The sequence below is a fragment of the Podarcis liolepis genome (genome assembly GCF_965112155.1).
Source record: "Podarcis liolepis genome assembly, chromosome: 1".
NCBI lineage: Eukaryota > Metazoa > Chordata > Lepidosauria > Squamata > Lacertidae > Podarcis > Podarcis liolepis.
Genome location: NC_139554.1, coordinates 99,557,735 through 99,579,693, shown reverse-complemented (window position 1 = coordinate 99,579,693; position 21,959 = coordinate 99,557,735). Strand labels below are relative to the sequence as shown.

The following is a 21,959-nucleotide window of genomic DNA, read 5'->3' as shown; positions in this document are numbered from 1 at the left end:
GGTGGGGGTGGAATCACTTTTTATCCTTTAAAGCCTGTATCCCCCACTCCCTTTCCTCATTTCATCTTAGCAAGGGATCATGTAAAACACACCATCACCAAGGGATCAATTAAGCAGTGAAAACTCCAAATGAAATTAGACATGCCACTGCAAAGAGCTGAGATAAGATTTGCTGATTTGAAAGTAGCTCCTATTATCTTAACGATCTCTCAACATCTATCAAGGACTTGAGAGTAGCTTCTCACTTCTCTGGAAAGGGACTTTTTTTCAAGAATCAAAAGGTCATCAACAGTTCTACTATAAAGTAACAAAAGTTCTTCATGGTATTCTTTTATAACGATCCTAATTACATACTCCTCCAAGCAGAAATGTGTTGCTGTAGTAATAAAGGAAGCTGTATGTAGTCTTCATAGAACTTCTATAAAACAGAGAGTATTCTACATACTGAGACTCACATATACTGAAGCTCACAAATATATATACTCAGAGGAAGTACTGTATGAGGAACATACAAGTATGAGTGTAGGAGTATTCAATGTAAGGAATATCATCTTCTGATTATTCAGTTTAGATTTGTAGAAACATTTAAAAATAAATAAAAAACATGATTTAAATATCATCATCAATCTTTATTACGGTCCAGAGACCCAACAAAACATTACAAATTAATACAGAGGTCATACAGTCTACCTCCAGGTTAATCAAGCACTTTGTTTGGAATACAGTGGTGCCCCGCAAGACGAATGCCTCGCAAGACGGAAAACTCGCTAGACGAAAGAGTTTTCCGTTTTGGAGGTGCTTCGCAAAACGAATCTCCTATGGGCTTGCTTCGCAAGACGAAAATGTCTTGCGAGTTCCTGCGGGGTTTTTTCCTCCCCCCCCCCTTTTTCTAAGCCGCTAAGCCGCTTATCAGCTGATCCGATAAGCTGATAAGCCGCTGAAAGCCGCTAAAAGCCACTAATAGCGCTAATCCGCTAATCCTTCAATGGGCTTGCTTCGCAAGACGAAAAAACCGCTAGACGAAGAGAATCACAGAACGGATTTTCGTCTTGCGAAGCACCACTGTATAGGGCTCGTTTGTTCTTGCAACCACCGATAAAAACTTTGCCACTGCCAACATTCTAGCTTTTGTCGGGTCTTTCAGTAGGAACCTGACATAGTGAGCCTCTGAGTTTCCCGGGAAAGGCACCAGCAAGGGTAGTATCAGTTCAGCCCTGGCCTGCTCATACTTCGCACAATGTAGCAAAATATGATCTATGGAATCAATGTCTTGAGCACACGAGCAAAGTCTGTCCTGGTAGGGAACTCCTCTCAACCTACCATCTAGCACTGCAGAGGGGAAGACATTCAGTCTGGCTTTGGTGAAAAGCCTTCGATAGTTAGGTACTGCTATAAATATATATATAGAAAAATATGTCCATTTTTAATACAGTCCTAAAAACACATACAAAATAATAAAGTGGAAACATATTTATTTGTGTAAATTCCCTTAATTATGAATAAAATCAGGATAGCTAATACTGTAATAAAGTAAAAAAACAACCCACAATGAAACAATGGTTTTAAAAATGTAAGATTTAAAGCTTAGAGGAGTGGATAAAATCTATTTCATTTAAGCTAATGCTGCTTCTTCTTTTTTAAAAAAGCTTTTTCATCATACCTGCTTGGGATATGTATCTATATACAGTGGTACTTTGGTTTACAAACTTAATCTGTTCCGGAAGTCCGTTCTTAAACCAAAGTGTTCTTAAACCAAGGCGTGCTTTCCCATAGCAGCCAGCGGGGGACTCAATTTACAAATGGAACACACTCAATAGGAAGCGAAAAATGTTCTTATTCCAAGGCAAAGTTCACAAACCAAAATACCTACTTCCAGGTTTGCAGCTTTCTTAATCCAAGTTGCTCATAAACTAAGCTGTTCTTAAACCAAGGTACCACTGCAGTCATCTAAAATCTACTTTCCTGTGTTCAGAGAGTAAGTCCCCCTGGAGAGGCGAAGTTCTGGTGCAAGGAGAACATTTTTTCACTGTGGGTGTGGTTCTACTCTACTGAGTGCATCTCAGCAACAATTCCCCCCTCAACCTGAAATCACACTATGTTCAGGGTTCCAAGACTAGTTATAGACTGAGAATGATGAACAAAAACCAGGGCAGCAACACAAAGGGAAATTTTCAGGTGCACAAAAGACAAATATTGTCATCTGTACTTTTCTGAATAGAGGGGTATTTGGGCTTTAGGTGAGTGTGTTTCAGCATGAATTGGAAGGACATATAAGGACTCAGGGCTCTCAGCAACCAATTGATTTGGGGCACAGTGTTGTCTTGAGTGAAATAATACACAAAGATTTGGCTTTGGTTCAACCAAATGTTGCCAGGCTGATATATACAGTGTTCATATATAGTGTAAGGGCATTCTCTTTTCTATTTCAATGAAATGTCAATGAGACCTGCAAAATAAATCATTTCCAAATTTGTTAGGTTTTGCCAGCTAAGATATCCAGAAAAAAACAAGAGAATTTGAGTCAAGGTAGGGACAAAATGCAGGGAGGCACTGATACTTTCTGGTAACACCTATTAAAAAATGACTTTGCCTGGTGTTAAAAAGACATATGGGCTGATTCCATGTGAGCAAAACAACAAGAACATCAACAACAACAACACATACACCCTTTTCCCAGTTGCTCCTGCCCATGTTTTTATGGTCTGTGAAAATGGGCAGGCTTCTATGGGGGAAAGTGGTCCTTTAAGTATGCAGGTCCAAGGTCATATTAGTGACAATACAAATTATCTCACATTAGAGACAAAGAAAGAAATATAGGGGCTGAGCAAGTAAATCATAAATACAGGTTCCGATCCAGATGATCTGAATGCACAGCACAATGAAGTTATAACAATTCACTGTCAGTATTTTATACACCTTCACAATCAATGCTGGTAAAATCCCAAATCACTTCTTAAACTCATGAATGTTTAAAAGGATGTGGGAATTTGCTGTGAAGAACCACTGGAGGGCTACACTGAAAACTGAATATATACTTTAGCAAAGTGCTAACAGAGATGTACTATATTAGACAGGGTGTGATGAATAACCCCTATACAGTCAAGTATAGCATCAGCAGGGGTTTCACAATCATCCATCGACGTGGAAGCTTTTTAGACAAATAGGTAGATCTGGGAAGACAAGGAAATTCTAAGAATAATATGCATTTAGTTTTCTTGTCTCAGAAGTTCACAACAGGTTATTTATAATAAGTTGCAAAGAAAATAAAGCATAAGCATACCAATATCCATTCTTGATTAGATATCAATATAAAATACCCATTACAAACCTCTTGTGGTTCTATCATAAGCATACTGCTCTCCATATCTAGCCCATGAAATTGGAGTTGAGACTCAACAGCATACTGTAAATAAAATATTGATTGTTTTAGTGAGCAAATGTAAACAACAAAAGAAGCATTTCTTTTGCATAGCAACAATCAGCAGGATGTGTGTGCATGATGTGCTTGGGCAAATCTCAGAAAAATGTTTCCAGTTCTACATGGTCTCTTCCTCTTTGCAATTCAGGGAACCATAGAAACATAGTATCATAGAATTGTAGAGTTGGAAGAGACCCTGAGGTTCATCTATTCCAAACCCCTGCAATGCAAGAATAAGCAGCTGTCCCATACAGGGTTCAAACCTGCAACTTTGGCATTATTAGCATCATGCTCTAACCAACTGAGTTATCCAAGGGCCAGTATCCAAGGACATAACTCAGTGGTAGAACACATGCTTTGCATCCATAAAGTTGTAGGTTCAGTGCCTGGCATCTCCAGTTTAAAGGGCTAGGTGGCAGATGATATGGAAGACTTCTGCATGAGAGCCTGGAAAACTGCTTCCAGTCGGAGTAGATAATACTTGATTAAGTGGTATGGTTGACATGTTCTAACAGCAAAAGGCCCTGCTAAGCCCACACAGATCATTGCTATCTTCCTCTTGCTTCAGTGCTTCTAAAGATTATTGGGGGTTGGGTTTTCCCCAATGGTTTTTCCCAATGCTCTTCGGATATAATGCTATATGCAAACACAGGAATTTCTGTCACTTTTTTCTTGGGACCCACCCCTTATCTGAGTGCAGCTGGATGGTGTGGAACAGGCAAATTAGGAATTCACTCTCAAAACACTTAGCTTCCATCCAAACTCCTGGCCTGAAACCGGTCGTCTGGAACTGTATCCATGGCTTGATACAAATGAAAGAAATAACTTTCCAACAGCAACCTCTATGGTAGATTATGCATAGTATTATGAAGTAGGCTTGCTAAATGGGTATACTTGGGGAGACCAACAGAAATCATAATAAAAAATATACAGTAGTTATTGCAGAACAAAATGAAATTCAGTATAACCATTCAGTATTTGGTAGTCAAAAAATCAGCAAGTTGTATTACAGGTGCACTTCCCCCATTCCCCATACTCAATCTCCTTTAAACTGAGAGTTAGTTGCAGAACTGTCGTGTGGTATCAGATGGAAGAAAGGCATGCTACTATCTTTCTTTTTAAAATCTGGGTAATGTATGCCAGAGCACATAAGAGGAATACTCAGCCTGCAGAGACAATCAGGGAGAAAACAGACTAGGCAGAAGACACATCGGTTTTATCACAGCTACAAGGGTTAATGGTAAAAGACTGAAGAGAAAAGACCTTTGCGGGGTCTTTCCCACTCAGCGCACTGGGAGAGAAATGCCAACTACATGGAATACACTCATGCAATCTGCCCTCCCTGGATGTTTGTATTATTTCTATGCAGCCCTCAGCCGTTTGAGACCAAAGCACAAAAACACAGCTCTTCCTTGGTTTCATGTTGTTATAGATCTGGGATACCAGAGTCTGAAGGTGCAAAGGCCCTCACAATTCTAGGAAGTTAGTGAATGTTGAAAATTAATGAATGTCAGATTTTAGCTAATATTTGGGGTATTGAAGGAGACATACAGGCTGCAGAGGTTCTCCTGAACTGGGCGAAACGTGGAAGTTTAGCTTATGCAATCTAGCCTGGCTGGGCTAGTTGAGTGCAAGCCATTATGAAACAGTGGCTGGACATCAACACATCAAAGAAAGATCCCTGGGTCTGTGCAAAAAAGGGGTTGCCAAGTTTACAGGGAAGGGGTGTGATGCCAATGCAGGAAAAAAAAAGTTTCCCCTTTAAAACAGAAAAGTTTGGAGAAGTGGAGGCTTAAGAAAGCTTGGGACGTAGAAAGAAGGTTGCCAGAACTTGAAGTAGAACTCCATGCGGGGGCGGAAGGGCCAAACCATACTGGTGGGCTAGCTGAAGGCAGGCTGGGGCAGAGACACAGAGATGCCTTGGAATCTGTCTATGGCTCAAACAACATCTAACATTAGTTATGCAGTTGTGCCTTTAAATGCAGGGTTTTCTAAAAGTAAATTGTCAGTGCATACATAACTCCCTATCCCAAATTCTTACATGGGTAGGGGTCTTGAACTCTTTGTCCTCCACTATCATTCCAATCCAAGTAGGGAACCCCATGTATGCATTCCATAGAGACGGAAATGTTCCCACTGAAGTGAAGGAGACACCCATTCATGTAAAGTAAATTACAGGTGCAGTTTCCAAGCTGAAAAAATGTTATAATATTCCCAAAACTAACTACTGCATTGAAGGAAGATGTCTGTATTTCATACAACATATGAGCAACAAAAGAAAATTAGCTGGAAAAACGTGTCATGTTAACTAATTGTCTGGCAGCCCAGAAAGGGTCTGAATTGCACCCTATGTGAGTTGCATTTGTAGAGATTTTTATAGTGCCTCAGTGATCAAATATCCCATCAATTTCTGAGTGTTTACAGAGTTTGATAAAGTAGCAGTGAGTCACAAATCCGAAGATTAATTTGCTGCAATCTGTGATGCATGGGCTATTGTCTCATTTTATAGCACACAAATGATGTTTGAATTAGTAATCTAAAGCACCATGGACAAGCATTTCCCTATCTGTCTAGGGATATAAAACTGTTAATGTTGTGAGCTTTGTATTGATTTGGTTTCATAAAGTAAAACAGAAACAAGAATTAATAAAACATTTACAACCTGTTGTTGATTTAGACCAACAGCTTGTTCAATGTCTTTAAAAGGACTAATAAATCAATATGGCCATTCAATCTTTTCCTTGTGCAAGGTTTTTATTTGAACAAAAAGAATAAAGGCATGATCAGTAAAATATGCCAAGCCCAAGAGTACATGACCAGATTTCCTGTTATTTCTAAAGGAGGATCAGGTAATAAATAATGAGACAGGATTGCTGGTATGCTTTTGAAAGTCACAATGGATAACACAAATATTATGCAATATTAATTCCTTACATGGTCGGAGGGGAAAGCTTTGGCTTCCAGAAGGATTTTATAGCGATCTGCAGTAGGCTTAAAGAATGATAACTGTAAAAAAGGGTAAAATATTTATTAGTCCATAATTATTAACACTTATTCATTTCATTAGTTTAAGGTGGGCCTACCCCTAAGTCGCAACTTTTTCAGAAGTAACCAGCCACATCAACATGGTGCAAGATACAGTTCTGAAATTTATGGATGCCAATATAAAATAGATATATAACTGTCCAGAGTAGCTGGGGAAACCCAGCCAGCTGGACGGGGTATTAACAACAACAACATATAACCCAGTTCTTTCAAAATTGATGGAGGAACAAGATGAATGGTTCCTGCATGCTGGGTAGGGTGGGAATTTGTTTCTGACTTGGATTTTGATCAAAGCATCAAAGCAGGAGAACAATTTGGGGCTCCTAATACTTCCTGAAACTTATATCCTAACTCCAAAAATACAAGTTCCATGGGCATCTATCTCTATCTCTATTTGCAATAGAAAGACTGCTCAGAACTTGGGAAATAAAGATTTCAATCTCAACAATTCTCTATTTCTAGTCCTCACTCAGTGACAGTGATATGTCGGTGGTGCGTGCAGTATACTAGCATGGGTAGTGCAACATGGGACCTGCAAATTTTTATATCTATGAAAGAGGAACTGCAATCTCACATGAATTTATGGCTCTCATCATACACTGCTCACAAGTATGCTACTGAAATAAACTACTCTTTAGTTTAAGCTGGTAACCAAGTATATTGTTAGAACTGACGGCAAGAACCACACAGTAACAAGTCTGACATACTCAGGGTACACACACCAGGGCCTATCCCTCCCTATATCCCTGACCCCACCTTGATTGTCATGCATCTAATATATTTAGTCTGCCTCTGCCAATGACCTCTGAAAATTTACTTCTACACTCTTTTTGAGAATTCTAAGGAAAAACCATCTTCCGCAGAAACTGCTGCTTGCCTTCTATCACTGTGCCATTGAGAGCGTGCTCACTTATGGCTTATGTGTGTGGTACGGAAGCTGTACCACCCGGGACAGGTTGGGGTTGTGCAGAGTTGTTAAGGCAGCAGAGAGCATTGTTGGCTGCCCACTCTCCACCTTAGAGCAGATTTATGCCACAAGGTGCCATAGGAAGGCACTGGACATAGTAAAAGATCCATCGCATCCTGGTCACTGTCTCTTCGAGCTCCTGCCGTCGGGACGGAGATACAGGACGATGAAGACAAGAACGAGCCGTCTTAAGAACAGCTTCTTCCCCAGAGCGATCTCGGCCCTGAATGGGAAGCCTGGACTTTGAAAATCATCTAATCTTCCTTGCTGTATTATACTGTATTGTTTTAATTAGTGTTTTTATAGTTGTTTTGATTTTGTGTGGAGTGCCCTACCTGGGTGGATGGAGCAGCCAAGTAATTTCGTTGTCCCCAAGAGGGGGCAATGACAATAAAGATATTATTATTATTATGATGATGATGATGATGATGATGATGATGATGTGGTTCGGAACTACAACAGTTTCTGATAAATGTCAGGAAAGCATTCAAAATATCATTTTAGAGATGAATGTGGAAGCCTAAGAAGCAAGTAACAGGAGTGAGCATCTGATAGTGCTTTGAAAAGGGTGAGGTGGGTGGGTAGAACTCTGAGAGGGAATTCATAGGGCAGGGCGGTTGGGAATGAACTAACCTTATTGTGTAAACAAGGTAGCCAATGAAAAGTTTCATGAAAGCCTGCAGATGCTCACAGCAGCAAAGGGCTCTTTGCAGTTAGGCTTCCAACCTGAGATGTCTTCCTGGCATGACCTTGTTCCAATTCAAACTGTTCAATGAATATGTTTATTAATGAAAAACTGGGGCTTTGACATTAGGGATAATTGTGGTAAGCTGTAAATTGTAAACGAAGTATTGCGCACAGATAATTAGAAGACCACTTATGATTCCTTATAAGGATTTTATGGCCTCACGGGCTTAGAACCATATAATCACAGAATCAAAGAATTATAGAGTTGGAAGGGACCCCGATGCAATGCAGGAATCTCAACTAGATCATACATGACAGATAGCCACCCAAATTCTGTTTAGGGCTATAAAAAGAAGTAACCCTGACACAACACCTAAATTATAATGCATTTTATTATAACTTACAACTTGCATAGTTTTGAAATATAGTGCTGGAAACTAGGTTAGAAGACTTTAAAAGGGCATTCAACTGATCCATCGAAGTCAGACCCATGATTTTAAGTAGGCAAGCTTTTTCTAATTTTATGGTTAATTTTAACTGATTTATTATTTTATTTTATGCTTTATACCTTTTTTATCCTTCCAGTATTCCTAGTAGACATTGCTTAGAAACTATGGTATTTATATAACTTATTAAAATAAAAAGACAACTAAAATAGAATCTTCATGTGCACAGACAGTGTAGTTTTCAATATCAGATGCTCATGAACAAATAATACCTTCATACACAGACGGAGGAATCAAGCTCTCTTTTAAACAGAATTCTGAACTAGATATATCTAGCAAAGAAATTCTTATGACTTACCATTAGGAGATGCAGATTAACTGTCAAGCCGTTCATTAATGCTACCTCTTCTTTATGAGCCCCTGAAAAGCAATAAGGCAGATGTTTCCTTATTTCTTTTGTCCTGTGCAAGGTCTGTGCCAGTGCTGTGCAAAACCTCATGACATTGGCTTGCAGTCAATGTCTCCCTAATGACTAAGAAGTAAATACATGTTTGATGTGTCACCACGGAGAAATTTAAGTAAAAAAAGTTCCCCTGTTGACATAGTACACCATTCTAACAGGGAAATATTTATTTTTACCATTCTGTTGTGGCAAATAAAGCAGATAATGAAGCAGTAACACTTCCTTCCTTGAAATCTACCTGTTGATTTGTTGCTATCATTAACAACTTGGTCAAATTCAGTACTAGTGTGCCTTTGCCCATTAAATATATCTCCAATATAAAGGCCTAAATTGTCTTAGGGGCAATCATCTATTTTTAAAGTGGCCATTGTAATGCCAAGCTAAAATGTGCCCTTAATAAAAATAAAGAGTCTTGCCTAACGATTATTCAGACCTTCATTACAGTAGACATAACGGTGGTCTGTACGACAACTGGTGGAAAGATGGGAACATGGTTAATCTATTGCATTTTGGTCATGGATTCTGAGCTTTATGGCAATTAATAAAATAAATGAAATTTAATGGGAATCAGAAGCACAACAAATGGATTTTTCCAATACACCAGAAACAATAAGGTGCTCTCTGACTCCTGTTAGTCAATACGGTGAGAGAAAAGGATGAATAAATTCACATTACGAATGGAAGAACACAAAGAAAAAAAACATCCCCAGGGTTTAGATGAAAATAACATGAACTAGAAAAATATGCAAGCATTATAAGGAGCTTTTAACTCTGATGTGGTCTGTTAAGTCATAAAGAGGAAGGTGTTATTGGCTGGATTGTTTTTTGTCATCTTTTTTCTCTATCAATGGTTCTTAGTTGCTTATTTTTCTAGCCGTTGCAAGGGAGATAACCAGGAGAACAATCACAAAGGAGAAAAATGGATGGAGATTGACAACAACAACAACAGCAAAACCAGGACAACAGGTTCTCAGGTTCTCCTTCTCTGCATGTTTCCCTGGGATTTCTCTGCTGAGGAGGAGGATTGACCTCTACAATTTCTAAACGGGGACAGCCATGTTGCTTGTGTGGTGAGCATGATATGTAGCTCCAGTTTCTTAAATCGGCCCAATCAAATTTACACAAATGTATGGTACATTGTCCAGAGTTTTACTCTTAAAGAAAAAGAAAAATTCCCAGGTATAAAAAAACAATAGTAGTCCACACTGCTGCACTACACCTCTCTTCTGGATTTTGCATGTATCAGACATGAAGTATGTGAAGATATTGAACTGTATGCAGAACAACAGCACATACGCTCCATAAGTGAGAAACATTTACTGCTAAATGCCATTATTTTTATTGTAGATTTTGGTCATGTGTGCAGACACACAGAGATAACTGCTATCTGCATTCTCTGCTGCCTTTTCTATTCCAAGAGAGATCCTGCAAGTCTATACAATTCTGCCCAGGGGTGGCGCGTCCTGTTTTGCTGTGCACACCCCACTTCTGCCCCTCCCACGCCTCTGCTGCCTGAATTGCGTGGCAAGAGCTTGCTGAAATCTCATGAGATCTCATGCGCTCTGTGAGATCTCGCAGGATTTTGGTGAGATCTCACCAATAAAAGGTGCAGCTTGTGATACAGTTTTTCCGCTGCTGGCAAAGACAGCAGGATGGGTGGCAGACACAAGGTAGGTGTGAGGCAGGCATTGTGTCTGGGGCTTCTTCCACTCGAGGGGGGAGCTTCAACTTGGCTCATCAGTGGGCTGAGCTGGATTCTGCCTATGAAAGTAATGGTCCTAGATGTACACTTGTCGTTATCTGTTTGTCTCAAGAGACAATGGAATGTGCCTCCAGGGGTGAAGTCAAACCGCTGGAGAATCACAGTGCCTGCTGTGGCCGTAAAGACCATTGATTCATAACTGCTGCCTGCTGCGTTGTTTTTGTTGCATTAGCAACACCAAAATTACCTCTCTGGGGAGCAAGCCAGGGTAATATGTATGGGGGTCCTGGGCTGCGCAGACAACAAGACCCTCCTCTCGGCCTTGCTGATGTGGCCCCAAAGGAAAGCAGAGCAATCCTTTTGGCACCATCATGGCTGGAGGAATTGCCAGAAGGAAGCGTACAAGATGCCATCCAACCCTCTTAGGGACTCCACTCTATGGATAGGGTACTGAAACGTAAGCCCCAAATCCTAGTGCTTTTAAAACCTGACTGATCCACTTCCAAAATATTTCCAGAGTATAAATATAACTACTGTTAGTTCACTTGCTGTTCAAAGCACAGACCAAAAATAAACGGTTAATCTAAAGTTCACCTTTAGATGCATGCCAATATCCTATATTGAATATGACACCACATTTGTCATGTAAGTCTTAGACTCTTGTAAATGATATATTTATTAAAAGCTTTTCCTTATTGGATTTTGGTGCCCACAAAACAAGCCTTTTCTGTGCCCTAGGAAAATCGTTATCCTTCATAGCTTGCACTGCATTTCGGATATGATGCTTCTGTGATCCAATTAATCTATTACAATATTCAAAGACAAGTATCCAGTAGACAAAATGAAGTTTGCTCTCTCCAACTCATTACTCAGCACCACATATCCTGGACAGCATAAACCCCCATATGTCCTTCCTGATAAATCTTTTCTGTAATGGAAAAAAGCATGACTTGTGATGCGCCAACCACTGTTTCCACTGTAACTTTGGAAAGTATAGCCGTTGCATTAGTGCAACATGAACCAAGCCCTTGCCTGAAATTTGTGTGTAAAATAAAGGAGGAATGGCTGGATGAACTGGGAAAAAGAAAGAAGACAAGACTTCACAAAAAGAAAAGACAAGCCAGTTTGGGTATTTCAAATAATCCTTATAATTCAAAGTTACTGCAAAACAGCTCAGTATACATTCTCTCTCAGCACAAGTATAAGAAGGAGCAATGCAGTTAATCTTACTCCATCAGAAGGTGATACTGCCAAGGTTGCAATATATTAATAACATGCTGTGGAAAAAAAGAACAAATTTTTATTTTCCTGTTCTTTTGCTTAATATGGGAATGAATGGAAAAAGGGGTGGAGAGAGTTTGGGTCTCTGGTGACCTTGACTCTGCATTTCACAACATATTTACTATTGGAGTCTTCCTTTAACAAGAAAAAGGTATGCTCATTTAATAAGCAAGGTGTTATAGAGACATAAACATTTAAATGGCCCAAAGGAAAAACCATTTACTGCCTTTATTGTATTCCTGAATAAATCCCACAAGACAACACTCACTTTTTGTTCTACAGATAGAACAAGCTCCAGCGGTTCTTCCTCCTCCATAAAATGCTAAGCATAAAAAAACTAACTTAAAAATTCAGTTTATTTTCTCTTGTCAAGCCTACTACAGGAACACAAATCCCTTCTTTTCCTCCATGTAACTGCATCCATTGTTACTGGAAAGAATGCATATCCATCTTAAATACGATGCTGATGGACAATATTTTAATAGTGGTTTATTTTGTATTTTCTCCTTTTTGCATTTTTTCTTTTTACCTAAAGGCAAATGATGTAGTCATTAACCAGTTGAGACTGTCAACATAACGGGACCATAATTTGGAATTCTTGAAAAGTTAATTTGTTTTCCTTTCTCATTATTGGGGAGGGGGGCAACTCACTAACATGAGCAAAATCAATAAAGTGAAATTTACCTACAATAAAATAATGCTAATACTTGGAAGCTGAATGCCAAGCCACACTTTGAAATTCAGTTGTACAGCCACCGAGGGGTGTGGCGGGATTATCTGTACAAGCGAGGAGGGAGAGATCATGATAGCATTAACATGATAGCAAACTTAATAGTCCCTGGTGTGCAACAGACCTATGAAATACTGCCCAAAGCAAAGCAAAACAGGTTAAGGATGTGAAGATCTTTATTCATAGTTTCTTTTATAGAGAGCTTAAAACATGGTTCCCCAACATAGAGAATACAAATAGGCTTCTGCATACAGATCTACTGTTTTGGGTATGGAAAACTTAGCTGGTGGATAATGGGCAGAAGGGCCTCACTGAGCAGACATAAGCTGTGTGACAGTGAATAGAGTATGTTCCTATTAGTTCTAAAACTCCACTTGTATTTAAAGGCAAAATAACTTCCAAACTTTAAAAAAAGTGTCTGAATGCTAAAGGCATAGTTGAAAGAGCAAAGCTTAAAAAATCTTTTTTTAAAAAACCCCCACAACAACTCTTCTTCTTTTCCTTGAGAAAATGTTGTTATATTTGACTGCATATGTGGGTCCCAGATCTAAAAATAACAAGATTCTTTTTTTCTGACCAAGGTGAACAAGGAAGTGTAAAACAGATTTATTGGCTGTCTAGCAGATTTTACATTAAATTTTCTCATGTTACATTCACAGCCAGTAATTGCTTTGTTTGTTGCTATGTTGTTCTGTGTCTCTAGCTTCCCTTCCTCTTGGTTTGCATTGCTATTTTCTGGACCCCATTTGTTTTTTAAAAGGACACTGTGGACCATGGCCTTAACTGAAGATTTTGCTAAAGACAGAATGGCAACCCTGCAGCAGAGAATTAATTGTGTGTGGCATGCATTGCCACAGACATTAGGTAAGCTCTGACTCTCTAGCTGAAGCAAGAAGTCCAAACGGAGGCAGAAAAACCAGATTTTGCAGCCAGCCACTGAATTCCATATCCGCCCCTCTCTAGTGTATTCACTTTCACATCTTACAGCAGCCCCACAGCAGAAGGACAGCCAAGGCCACACACAAGATATGAGACCAGAGGCAGCACAGCAGTGCCTCTCTGGAAATACTCACAGATGTGATGAAGAACTTCAATTAGAATAATGAACAAGCAGTCTTGTGATACCTTAAAGGCTCCCAATTTTATTATGTTTTATGCTTTCAGGGACCACAATCCACTTCATCAAATGCATAAAGTTACATGAAGGAAGGTAAACTTTCCAAGACATGGATGTTTTAATAGAAATTCCTGCATTCGACTAGATGCCATTCAGGGTCCCTTCCAAGTCTTTGATTCTATTAATTCTTATATAGTATTTCATTAATAGAGAGGCACACACAAGCATATGTGCTGTTGGGGGTGTAACTAATAGAGATATTAGATAAGGCAGGAGAACTTAACATGGGGCCCTCCAGATGTTTTTGGACATCTCCCAACATCCTTCACCACTGGCTATTCTGCTTAAACCTGATGGGAGCTGGACTCCCAACATTTGAAGGGCACACTGGCTACCCGCAATAGTGTCTATTTCTGTATAATCAATTTTTGCACAGGAAATATACACCTCAGATTTGATCTGTATGCTTGCATGTTTCCTTCAAGGTAGTACTGTTATTGAGAGGATAATTTATGTTCATATCACTCACAGTAAAATAATTATGTCTGAGAATAAGCAATGCCAACCCTTACCCATCCATTGCTTTTGTGACCGCTTTGGGGGAAATGGTTGTTCAAGTGTTACAGTCATCTAGTGACTGCTGCTTGAGGCATAATTGCAGAGGAGTGGCACCACTATTCACACCTCCACTGTTTACTTCATTTCGATCCCAAGTCCTCTCACTTCCCTGAAGATTCTTTAGACAATTTGACAGGTAGTATCAACTCTAATTTTCATCATTTTCTGCACTATTAATTCTTTTTTTAAAAAATTTGACTTCCTTGACAGCAATTAAAGACATTATCATGTAACAAGCAGCTATTGCTTTGTAAACAAAAGAAATGATCACTGATTCATGGTGACATTTGTAGGGGTGCCAAGTTTTCTTTGGTTTCATGCATTAGACTAAATAGTTTATGACGATCCCAGAACCACATACTGCAATTAGTTTCAAGATATACATTTGCTCATATATTACTGTCTGCATTAAATCTTCTCAGTTCAAAGTTTTAAAATGCAGTTACTTCACATACTTACTGAGAAGCACTCAGAGCAGAACCAAAAAAAACCCAACGGTAAATTTTTGGAAGAAAAGTTCCATTGTCTGATTTTTTTTTTCTAGTGCTACATAAACAGTGAAAAAAAATGAATTATTTTCCAAAAAAATATATTTTCTTACCCACAATATCAGCCACAAGCTCCACAATGCACTCATCCCCTAAAGCCCAAGGTCGTTTCCCTGTGAAATGACCATGGACACCCCTGAAAGAGAGAACAAATGAAAATTCATATATGTGTCTTTGGTATAGTCCCAACATCAAGATTGCAACACTCATTGGGGAGCTGGAAGAGAAAATAAATAATTTTATTGCACCACATGCACCTGTAGCAAACAAGCAGTCTACTGTACAGTGGTGCCTCGCAAGACGAAATTAATCCATTCCGCGAGTCTCTCCATCTAGCGGTTTTTTTGTCTTGCGAAGCAACCCTATTAGTGGCTTAGCGGATTAGCGCTATTAGCGGTTTAGTGGCTATTAGCGGTTTAGCGGCTATTAAAGGCTTAGCGGATTAGCGGCTAAAAGGCTATTAGCGGCTTAGCGGCTTAGAAAAGGGGGGGGAGCGGGGAAAAATCGGAACACTCGCAAGACGTTTTCATCTTGCAAAGCAAGCCCATAGGGAAAATCGTCTTGCGAAGCAGCTCAAAAACGGAAAACCCTTTTGTCTAGCAGGTTTTCCGTCTTGCGAGGCATTCGTCTTGCGGGGCACCACTGTAGTTTTGTATTGTACACAGACAAAACAAAGTCAACAGACACGGGACAGATTCTAATGAGCCATCTTCATGCTTTGTTAAAAGAGAAACAAAAAATAGCAACAGCCCTCAGCAAAGAGCTAGGGAATAGAACTGTGAATGGTGGAAAGTCACAGTAAACCAAGTTCAGAGTAAACTAAGCCAGGAAGCTTAGGTTATCATTATGTGTGAATGCAGCCAAAGCGAACCTGCTGCCAGGGGCCTACAATGCAAAACACTCATGTGTCTTCTATGTCAGGTTACTTGCTTGTCCAGGAAGCAAGATGAAATGGTGATAGCGTACAAGAGTGCAATGGGTCTGGCAGGAATGGGTGACGGGCTAATTTCTCAGTTCAGAGGCAAAACCTGGCTAAATAATGTACTAGAAAATTAATGGTGTGTCCTCTTTTTATATTACACATCTTTGTCCTCAGTTACTTAGTAGGATTTAGAAAAGTGCCCGCAAATGAATCCTCTCATTTGCTCTGTCATTTTGCAAGATTCACTGTTAAACTTCCTCGTTCTCTGCCAATTCCCCAACAGAAAGGATCTCACATTTTAAATATTTTATGTAACATTCCTATGAGCTATTACAGATTTTTCAATGTGATTATTATTACAATGGGGAAAGATCTGTGTACAATAAATCCAAACCCAAGTAACTAAATTAAACATAAAGAAAAGACAGTAAGAAACAGGTTCACTTGAGTCACTTGAATGAAAAGTTTCAATTATCACATAGGCAGAAGTATTTCTTTAGTGACTCATAGATTAATATTTAATCTAGACTAAACAGATTTCAGTGTCGCATTTTCCTACCTTCTTTTTTTACATAAGATGGTAGGTCATAGTTTTTCTATGTACTTAATTCTGAAGTACTGGGCATACTATAGATTCAAAGTTCTGAAAACAGCTGTGAAATTTTACAATATACAGCACCCTAAAACACACCTATATCAAATTAGTTTTACCGTATATCAGACTCAGCCCTCACTTATCCCCGACTCCCAACCTGAAAGGCATATGGTCAATATGATATGTTAACTAATTTCATGAAGCAAAAGGATAGATGACCTAGGCCTGGTTTTCCCATTACATGAAACCATAATTAATATAAACAAGCAATTTGCTGATATATAGTGCACCAAAATTCCAACCTTGTCCCCACTCCTGGCTGTGCCACAAGCAACATGCTACATGTCTTGGTGTGTCATCTGTACTTGGGTTTGTGGTTTTTTTCTCTTCAAAGCATAAATAGTAGCCAAGGTCTGATCTTGGCAACGGAAGACCAGTTTAAACATAATTTGGGGGTAGTGTTGGTGATGAAAAGCTATGTGTTTTATAAGATACCGGGTAAAACAATGATGTTGTACCCCTTTCTAACAGAATACTTTCAAACACTGTCACATCAGGCTCTTCATTAACAAATTGAAATCAGTGTAAGATAGATGTTATAGTAAAACATTAAAAGTAACAGAAATTTGCATAACATTCATTTGCCTCTATTGCTTTCTTGCAGTCTTCTCTGCCTCAACAAGGCAAAATCCCAATTTGCCAGTTTCAGTAGCTCTATAAGCTAGTAAGTAGCCATGAAATATCAACCTTCAGCCACAACAGACTGGCACTGCCTTCAGATAGGACCAAAAGGTTTCCAATTCATTTTTCAGAAGTCTTTAGCCTTCTGAAAGGCTTCCATTTGTACTGGATTTTGGGCACTGACTTTTCTAAATATAAGCTGCTCTTCCCTTACTGTTCTATTTTGGTCTGGCCTTATTCTGACATTTTCTTTTCTTTCGTTTCTCTGAAATAACAGACTGCTATCTACTTCTAATATTTTCTCAATACATTGCTTTGGCCTGAGTTTATATTTTTGAAACTGTCTTATCTACACAATCTAAACTAATGTTTATCTACAATTGGTCCCATCCACACTATATATTTAAAACACATTTAAAGCAATGGCTTTCCCCACAAATCCTGGGAAATGTGAAGGTTGTTGGGGATTGTAGCTCTGTGATGGAACAACTCTATTCTTTGGGGGAAGTCATGTGCTTTAAATGTATGGTGTGGGTGTGACTGGAGTGTGCATGATGAGCACACAATCATACTTAATATCAGTCTTTCTATTTCAGAGGTGAATGTTGATACAAACAGCACCATGAACATATTAACAGGGATGTATTAGCAAGCTTCAAGCAACTCCAAAGTTTGCAAACATACCAAAAAACTGCTAAGGGAGAAGGACACCGCCGCCCCCCCCCCCAGCCAAAAACCAGCCAAATGAGGAATGAGCATGCTCAGAAAGCTGACTGATTGGCATGGGGCTGTAAAACCAGGTGGTAGGAATAATAGATTGGAGCACCATGGAAAAGGACATGGCTGGCTGGCTGGCTGGCTGGCTAGCTGACTGGAACATTGAAAAGGAACACTGCTTGTCCACACTGTTGTAACTGTAGTTTTCTAGACCAAACACAATAATCATCTCTTTTATTTATATCTATTGGCATTCATTCTGTATATAAAATTAAGAGTGAAGATTGACCCAAGCAAGGGAGGCTGCAATCTTGTGCACAGTTTATCTGGCAGTAAGCCCCACTGAATAGTAAACATGTAGGTGTGATGGGTTTGTTTCGTTACAGGAGTGTCAAAGATAAGGCAGAAACTGTATTCCTTGTTTCATGAAAGGTAATGGACCACAGATACATATAAGATATACAGAATCATATTTACTTCTTTTCACAAACTGAGAAAGAAGGGGGGAATTGATTCTGCTCCCTGAAAATAAATGCCTTGGACTGCAGTGAATTTTGCTCAAACTATTATCACCACACTTAAGTACATCGGTCTTGAGTATAAAATTCTTTCATTGTACCCAAGGCAAACAGATGCATGGAAAATGAACAAATGCAAAATTAATGTGTGAGAAATGAAATATTACCTCTCTTGGTCCCTTTAAATGGAGAAGAGAGCTATTTAACTTTAACTTCTTGAATGAAGTCAGCCATTTCCCTGAGCTACTACAATAATCACAGAAAAATTGACAGGATTGCATTTTCTTAAAATGGCTGGCAAAACTGCAGAGCTGTGCTAAATGAACAGAGAGAAGTGCTAACTGAAGTTCATATGCTCCTATTCCCTCCTTCCTTCCCTCACAGCTATCTAAAAAAGTAGCTGCCTTTTTATTATTAATTGCAACTCTCCTGTTTTAACAAGAGAATAGGTAAGGACAACTCTTTTCTCTGAAGTCCAACGGTGTTCAATTGTGCTTATTCCCCAGTAGGAAGCTGTAGGATTGAACTGCTAGTAGGTGATATCTAAGTCATGGTCAGAGCAGACCCACTGAAATCAATGGGCGTTATCACACAGCAAAGTCAGATTGTGTGAAATCAGTCTTAAATCTAATATGATGGAGCAAAAGATGAGCTTGAACCAATAGAAAAATTTAAGGACATGAGGAAAAGTATTTCAAGAGTAGATAAAATACACCATTTTCTTGAATGATATAAACATTTCCTGGATATAAGCTCTCTTCACAACTTAGGCGGGAGCACTGATTTCTTCAGGCTGCTATGAACCTCAGCCCAGCATAACCCTAACTCTCTGGGCTTGATTCTCCCTTCCTGAACTTTAATTATGGCCACCAATCCATGCTTACTCCTTCCATCTACCACCACCTTCCTAGGGCCATTTCTCCTGGGAGGAGTGTGAATATGGGCAACTGAAATAAACCACTTGAAGAATTTACCATGGACACAAAAATGCTGGTGGGACTAGTAAATGGGGTTCAGTGGCTGATTTTAGTAATAATGAGGGGTCAAGGAAAAAACAAAGAAATAGTTGCAAGCACAGCAATATTGCATGCCTGGAGTTCCACAATTTCAGATTTTGAAACTGAACCAAATTCTGAGTTTATGACAGACCTTATTACAACTCTGTTTTATTTTTTGAAATGCAAATTTCAGATTTCAGAATGCGAATTTTACAAGCATCTCAAAAGTTTGAGGCTATAAAGCAATATTCTTTATTCTAGTGTCTCAGATTTAGGATTGACCAAGCAAAGGGTCAATCTGAATACTGCTGAAATAGGCACCAGGTTACCTATCAAAGGACATCTAAAGATTTGTGGGAACTACAATTCTCCCACCAGAGCTAGAGTTCCCAGCACACTCAACAAACTACAGTTCCCATGATTATTTGGGACATACACATTATCTATAGATAGATAGATAGATACAGTATAGATACAGTGGTGCCTCACAAGACAAAATTAATCCGTTTGCGAGTCTCTTCGTCTTGCAGTTTTTTCGTCTTGCGAAGCACGGCTATTAGCGGCTTAGCGGCTATTAGCGGCTTAGCGGCTATTAGAGGCTTAGCGGCTATTAACAGCTTAGCGGCTTAGCGGCTATTAACGGCTTAGTGGCTTTAAGAAAAAGGAAACGAACTTGCAAGACGTTTCGTCTTGCGAAGCAAGCCGATAGGGAAATTCGTCTTGCGGAATGACTCAAAAAACGGAAAACTCTTTCGTTTTTCGTCTTGCGAGGCATTCGTCTTGTGAGGTACCACTGTATAGATATAGATATAGATATAGATATAGATAGATATAGATATAGATATAGATATGGTGTATGTAGCCTGAAATGCACAGATCAGGACAGAAATGATGAGACAAGGATTGCATGAGGTAATCACATAGACTAGTAGCAATAACTACACATACAGACAATAGGTAAGACTTGAACTAGGACCATTAAAAAACAATTAGGCAAATAGCTGTAAGCTGAGGAGGATCCTTCCAATATGAGGTGGTTAAAGGTTACTGCAACCATTTCTTGTTTTCCTATTGTTGGGAAAGCACTGACTATTCATTGTATTTCCATGAGAAAGGGATTTTAACAGAATATCACCATATTCAGGCCCATTTTCAAAATGAAATAATTTTTCTTTACCCTCAAAAAAGCAGTTAGTGATTTATGTCACTAGGAACTACTCACAGTTTAGCCCACTTGTCAAGTTCTTCATCCAAGTAAGTCTTCACTTTCTTTGGCTGAAGACCAAGAGAGTTCCCAGCAAAGTAGACGCAGGTCTCATTCTTATGCACTAAGGCTAGATTGGCTGAAGGAGGAAAATCCAAGAAAGCCATTAAAAATGCTGCCACCATTCCCTTTCTTATCTACACAAAAGATTCCCCATGAAAAACGTCATATCCATTCACTAATGATGAACCCAATATACAACTATATTCCTGAGATAGCCCTCCAGTTAACGAACAGGTAAAATTCATTTCATTAAAAAAACACTTATTATGTCATAGATTCTATGAAAACTATGCCAAAAATACTGACATAAAATTCACCATAGTACAGACAAGTGTAGAAAAATATACCAGCTGTGTTAAAAGTATAGTAAAAGCAAGCTATTCCCTTTCTCTCAGTAACAAAAGGCAAAACATCTGAGAAAGGATGATGCTAGACTTCTATTCAGCAGTTTGTTGGGTGCTAGACATCACACAAAAGCTATACGTTCCCCAAGTTCCAATACAAAATATAAATGTACAGTCATACCTCGGGTTAAAGACGCTTCAGGTTGAGCATTTTAAGGTTGTGTTCTGCGGCGACCCGGAAGTAACGGAACGGGTTACTTCCAGGTTTCACCACTCGCACATGCGCAGACATTCAAAATGACGTCACACGCATGCACAGAAGCAGCGAATTGTGACCCGCGCATACGTGGATTGCATTCTGCTCAGGGTGCGAACGGGGCTCCGGAACGGATCCCATTTGCATCCAGAGGTACCACTGCGCATGGAACAAATTCCATGGACCTGATATTGTCTTTCAGTGGATCCAAGTCAACATGATACTCCAAGCTTAGTCAACAGTGCCTGCTCATATAAATGGCAAAAATAAGAGATCTAACATGGGTTGTAGACTCAGTGGTAAAATATTAGCACAAGATTCTTCCATACCATATATCACAGCTTCTTTTTTAAAGACAATTCCTAATGTTTACTACGAAAAGGGCAAACTGGGGACATTAGAAGCTCAAATGCCATTGCACATGCAGTTAGATTAGATTAACTTAACTCAGAACATCAGTGAAAGGAAAGGAATACTATACACTAGCATATGATTTCACATTTCTATCTTTTGTTTAGAGGGATGTATTTGCAACAGTGAACTTTAATTCCAAATTTTAAGCAATAAATAAATAAATGTTTTGAAGTGGACCCTCTATATCATTTATTCTAGTAGCGGGGGGAGTCTTGTGCTGCTCAG

The 21,959-nt window shown here is 39.2% G+C and overlaps 1 protein-coding gene across 6 annotated transcripts in view; it reads right to left on the bottom strand.

The window, feature by feature from the left end:
- The window catches only part of KYNU (kynureninase), an 84,544-nt gene that overhangs the window by 45,505 nt on the left and 17,080 nt on the right, over nucleotides 1–21,959 (bottom strand). For 3 of the 6 annotated variants that reach the window (XM_083494840.1, XM_083494843.1, XM_083494841.1), the window contains exons 3-7: nucleotides 20,676–20,796; nucleotides 15,076–15,158; nucleotides 8,922–8,983; nucleotides 6,353–6,424; nucleotides 3,329–3,403 (exon numbers count right to left, since the gene is read on the bottom strand). In XM_083494840.1, coding sequence (XP_083350966.1) covers nucleotides 3,329–3,403; nucleotides 6,353–6,424; nucleotides 8,922–8,983; nucleotides 15,076–15,158; nucleotides 20,676–20,796 — 413 coding nt within the window. The remainder of the gene's footprint in view (nucleotides 1–3,328; nucleotides 3,404–6,352; nucleotides 6,425–8,921; nucleotides 8,984–15,075; nucleotides 15,159–20,675; nucleotides 20,797–21,959) is intronic. The other 3 variants (XM_083494844.1, XM_083494845.1, XM_083494842.1) reach the window with 2 other exon arrangements.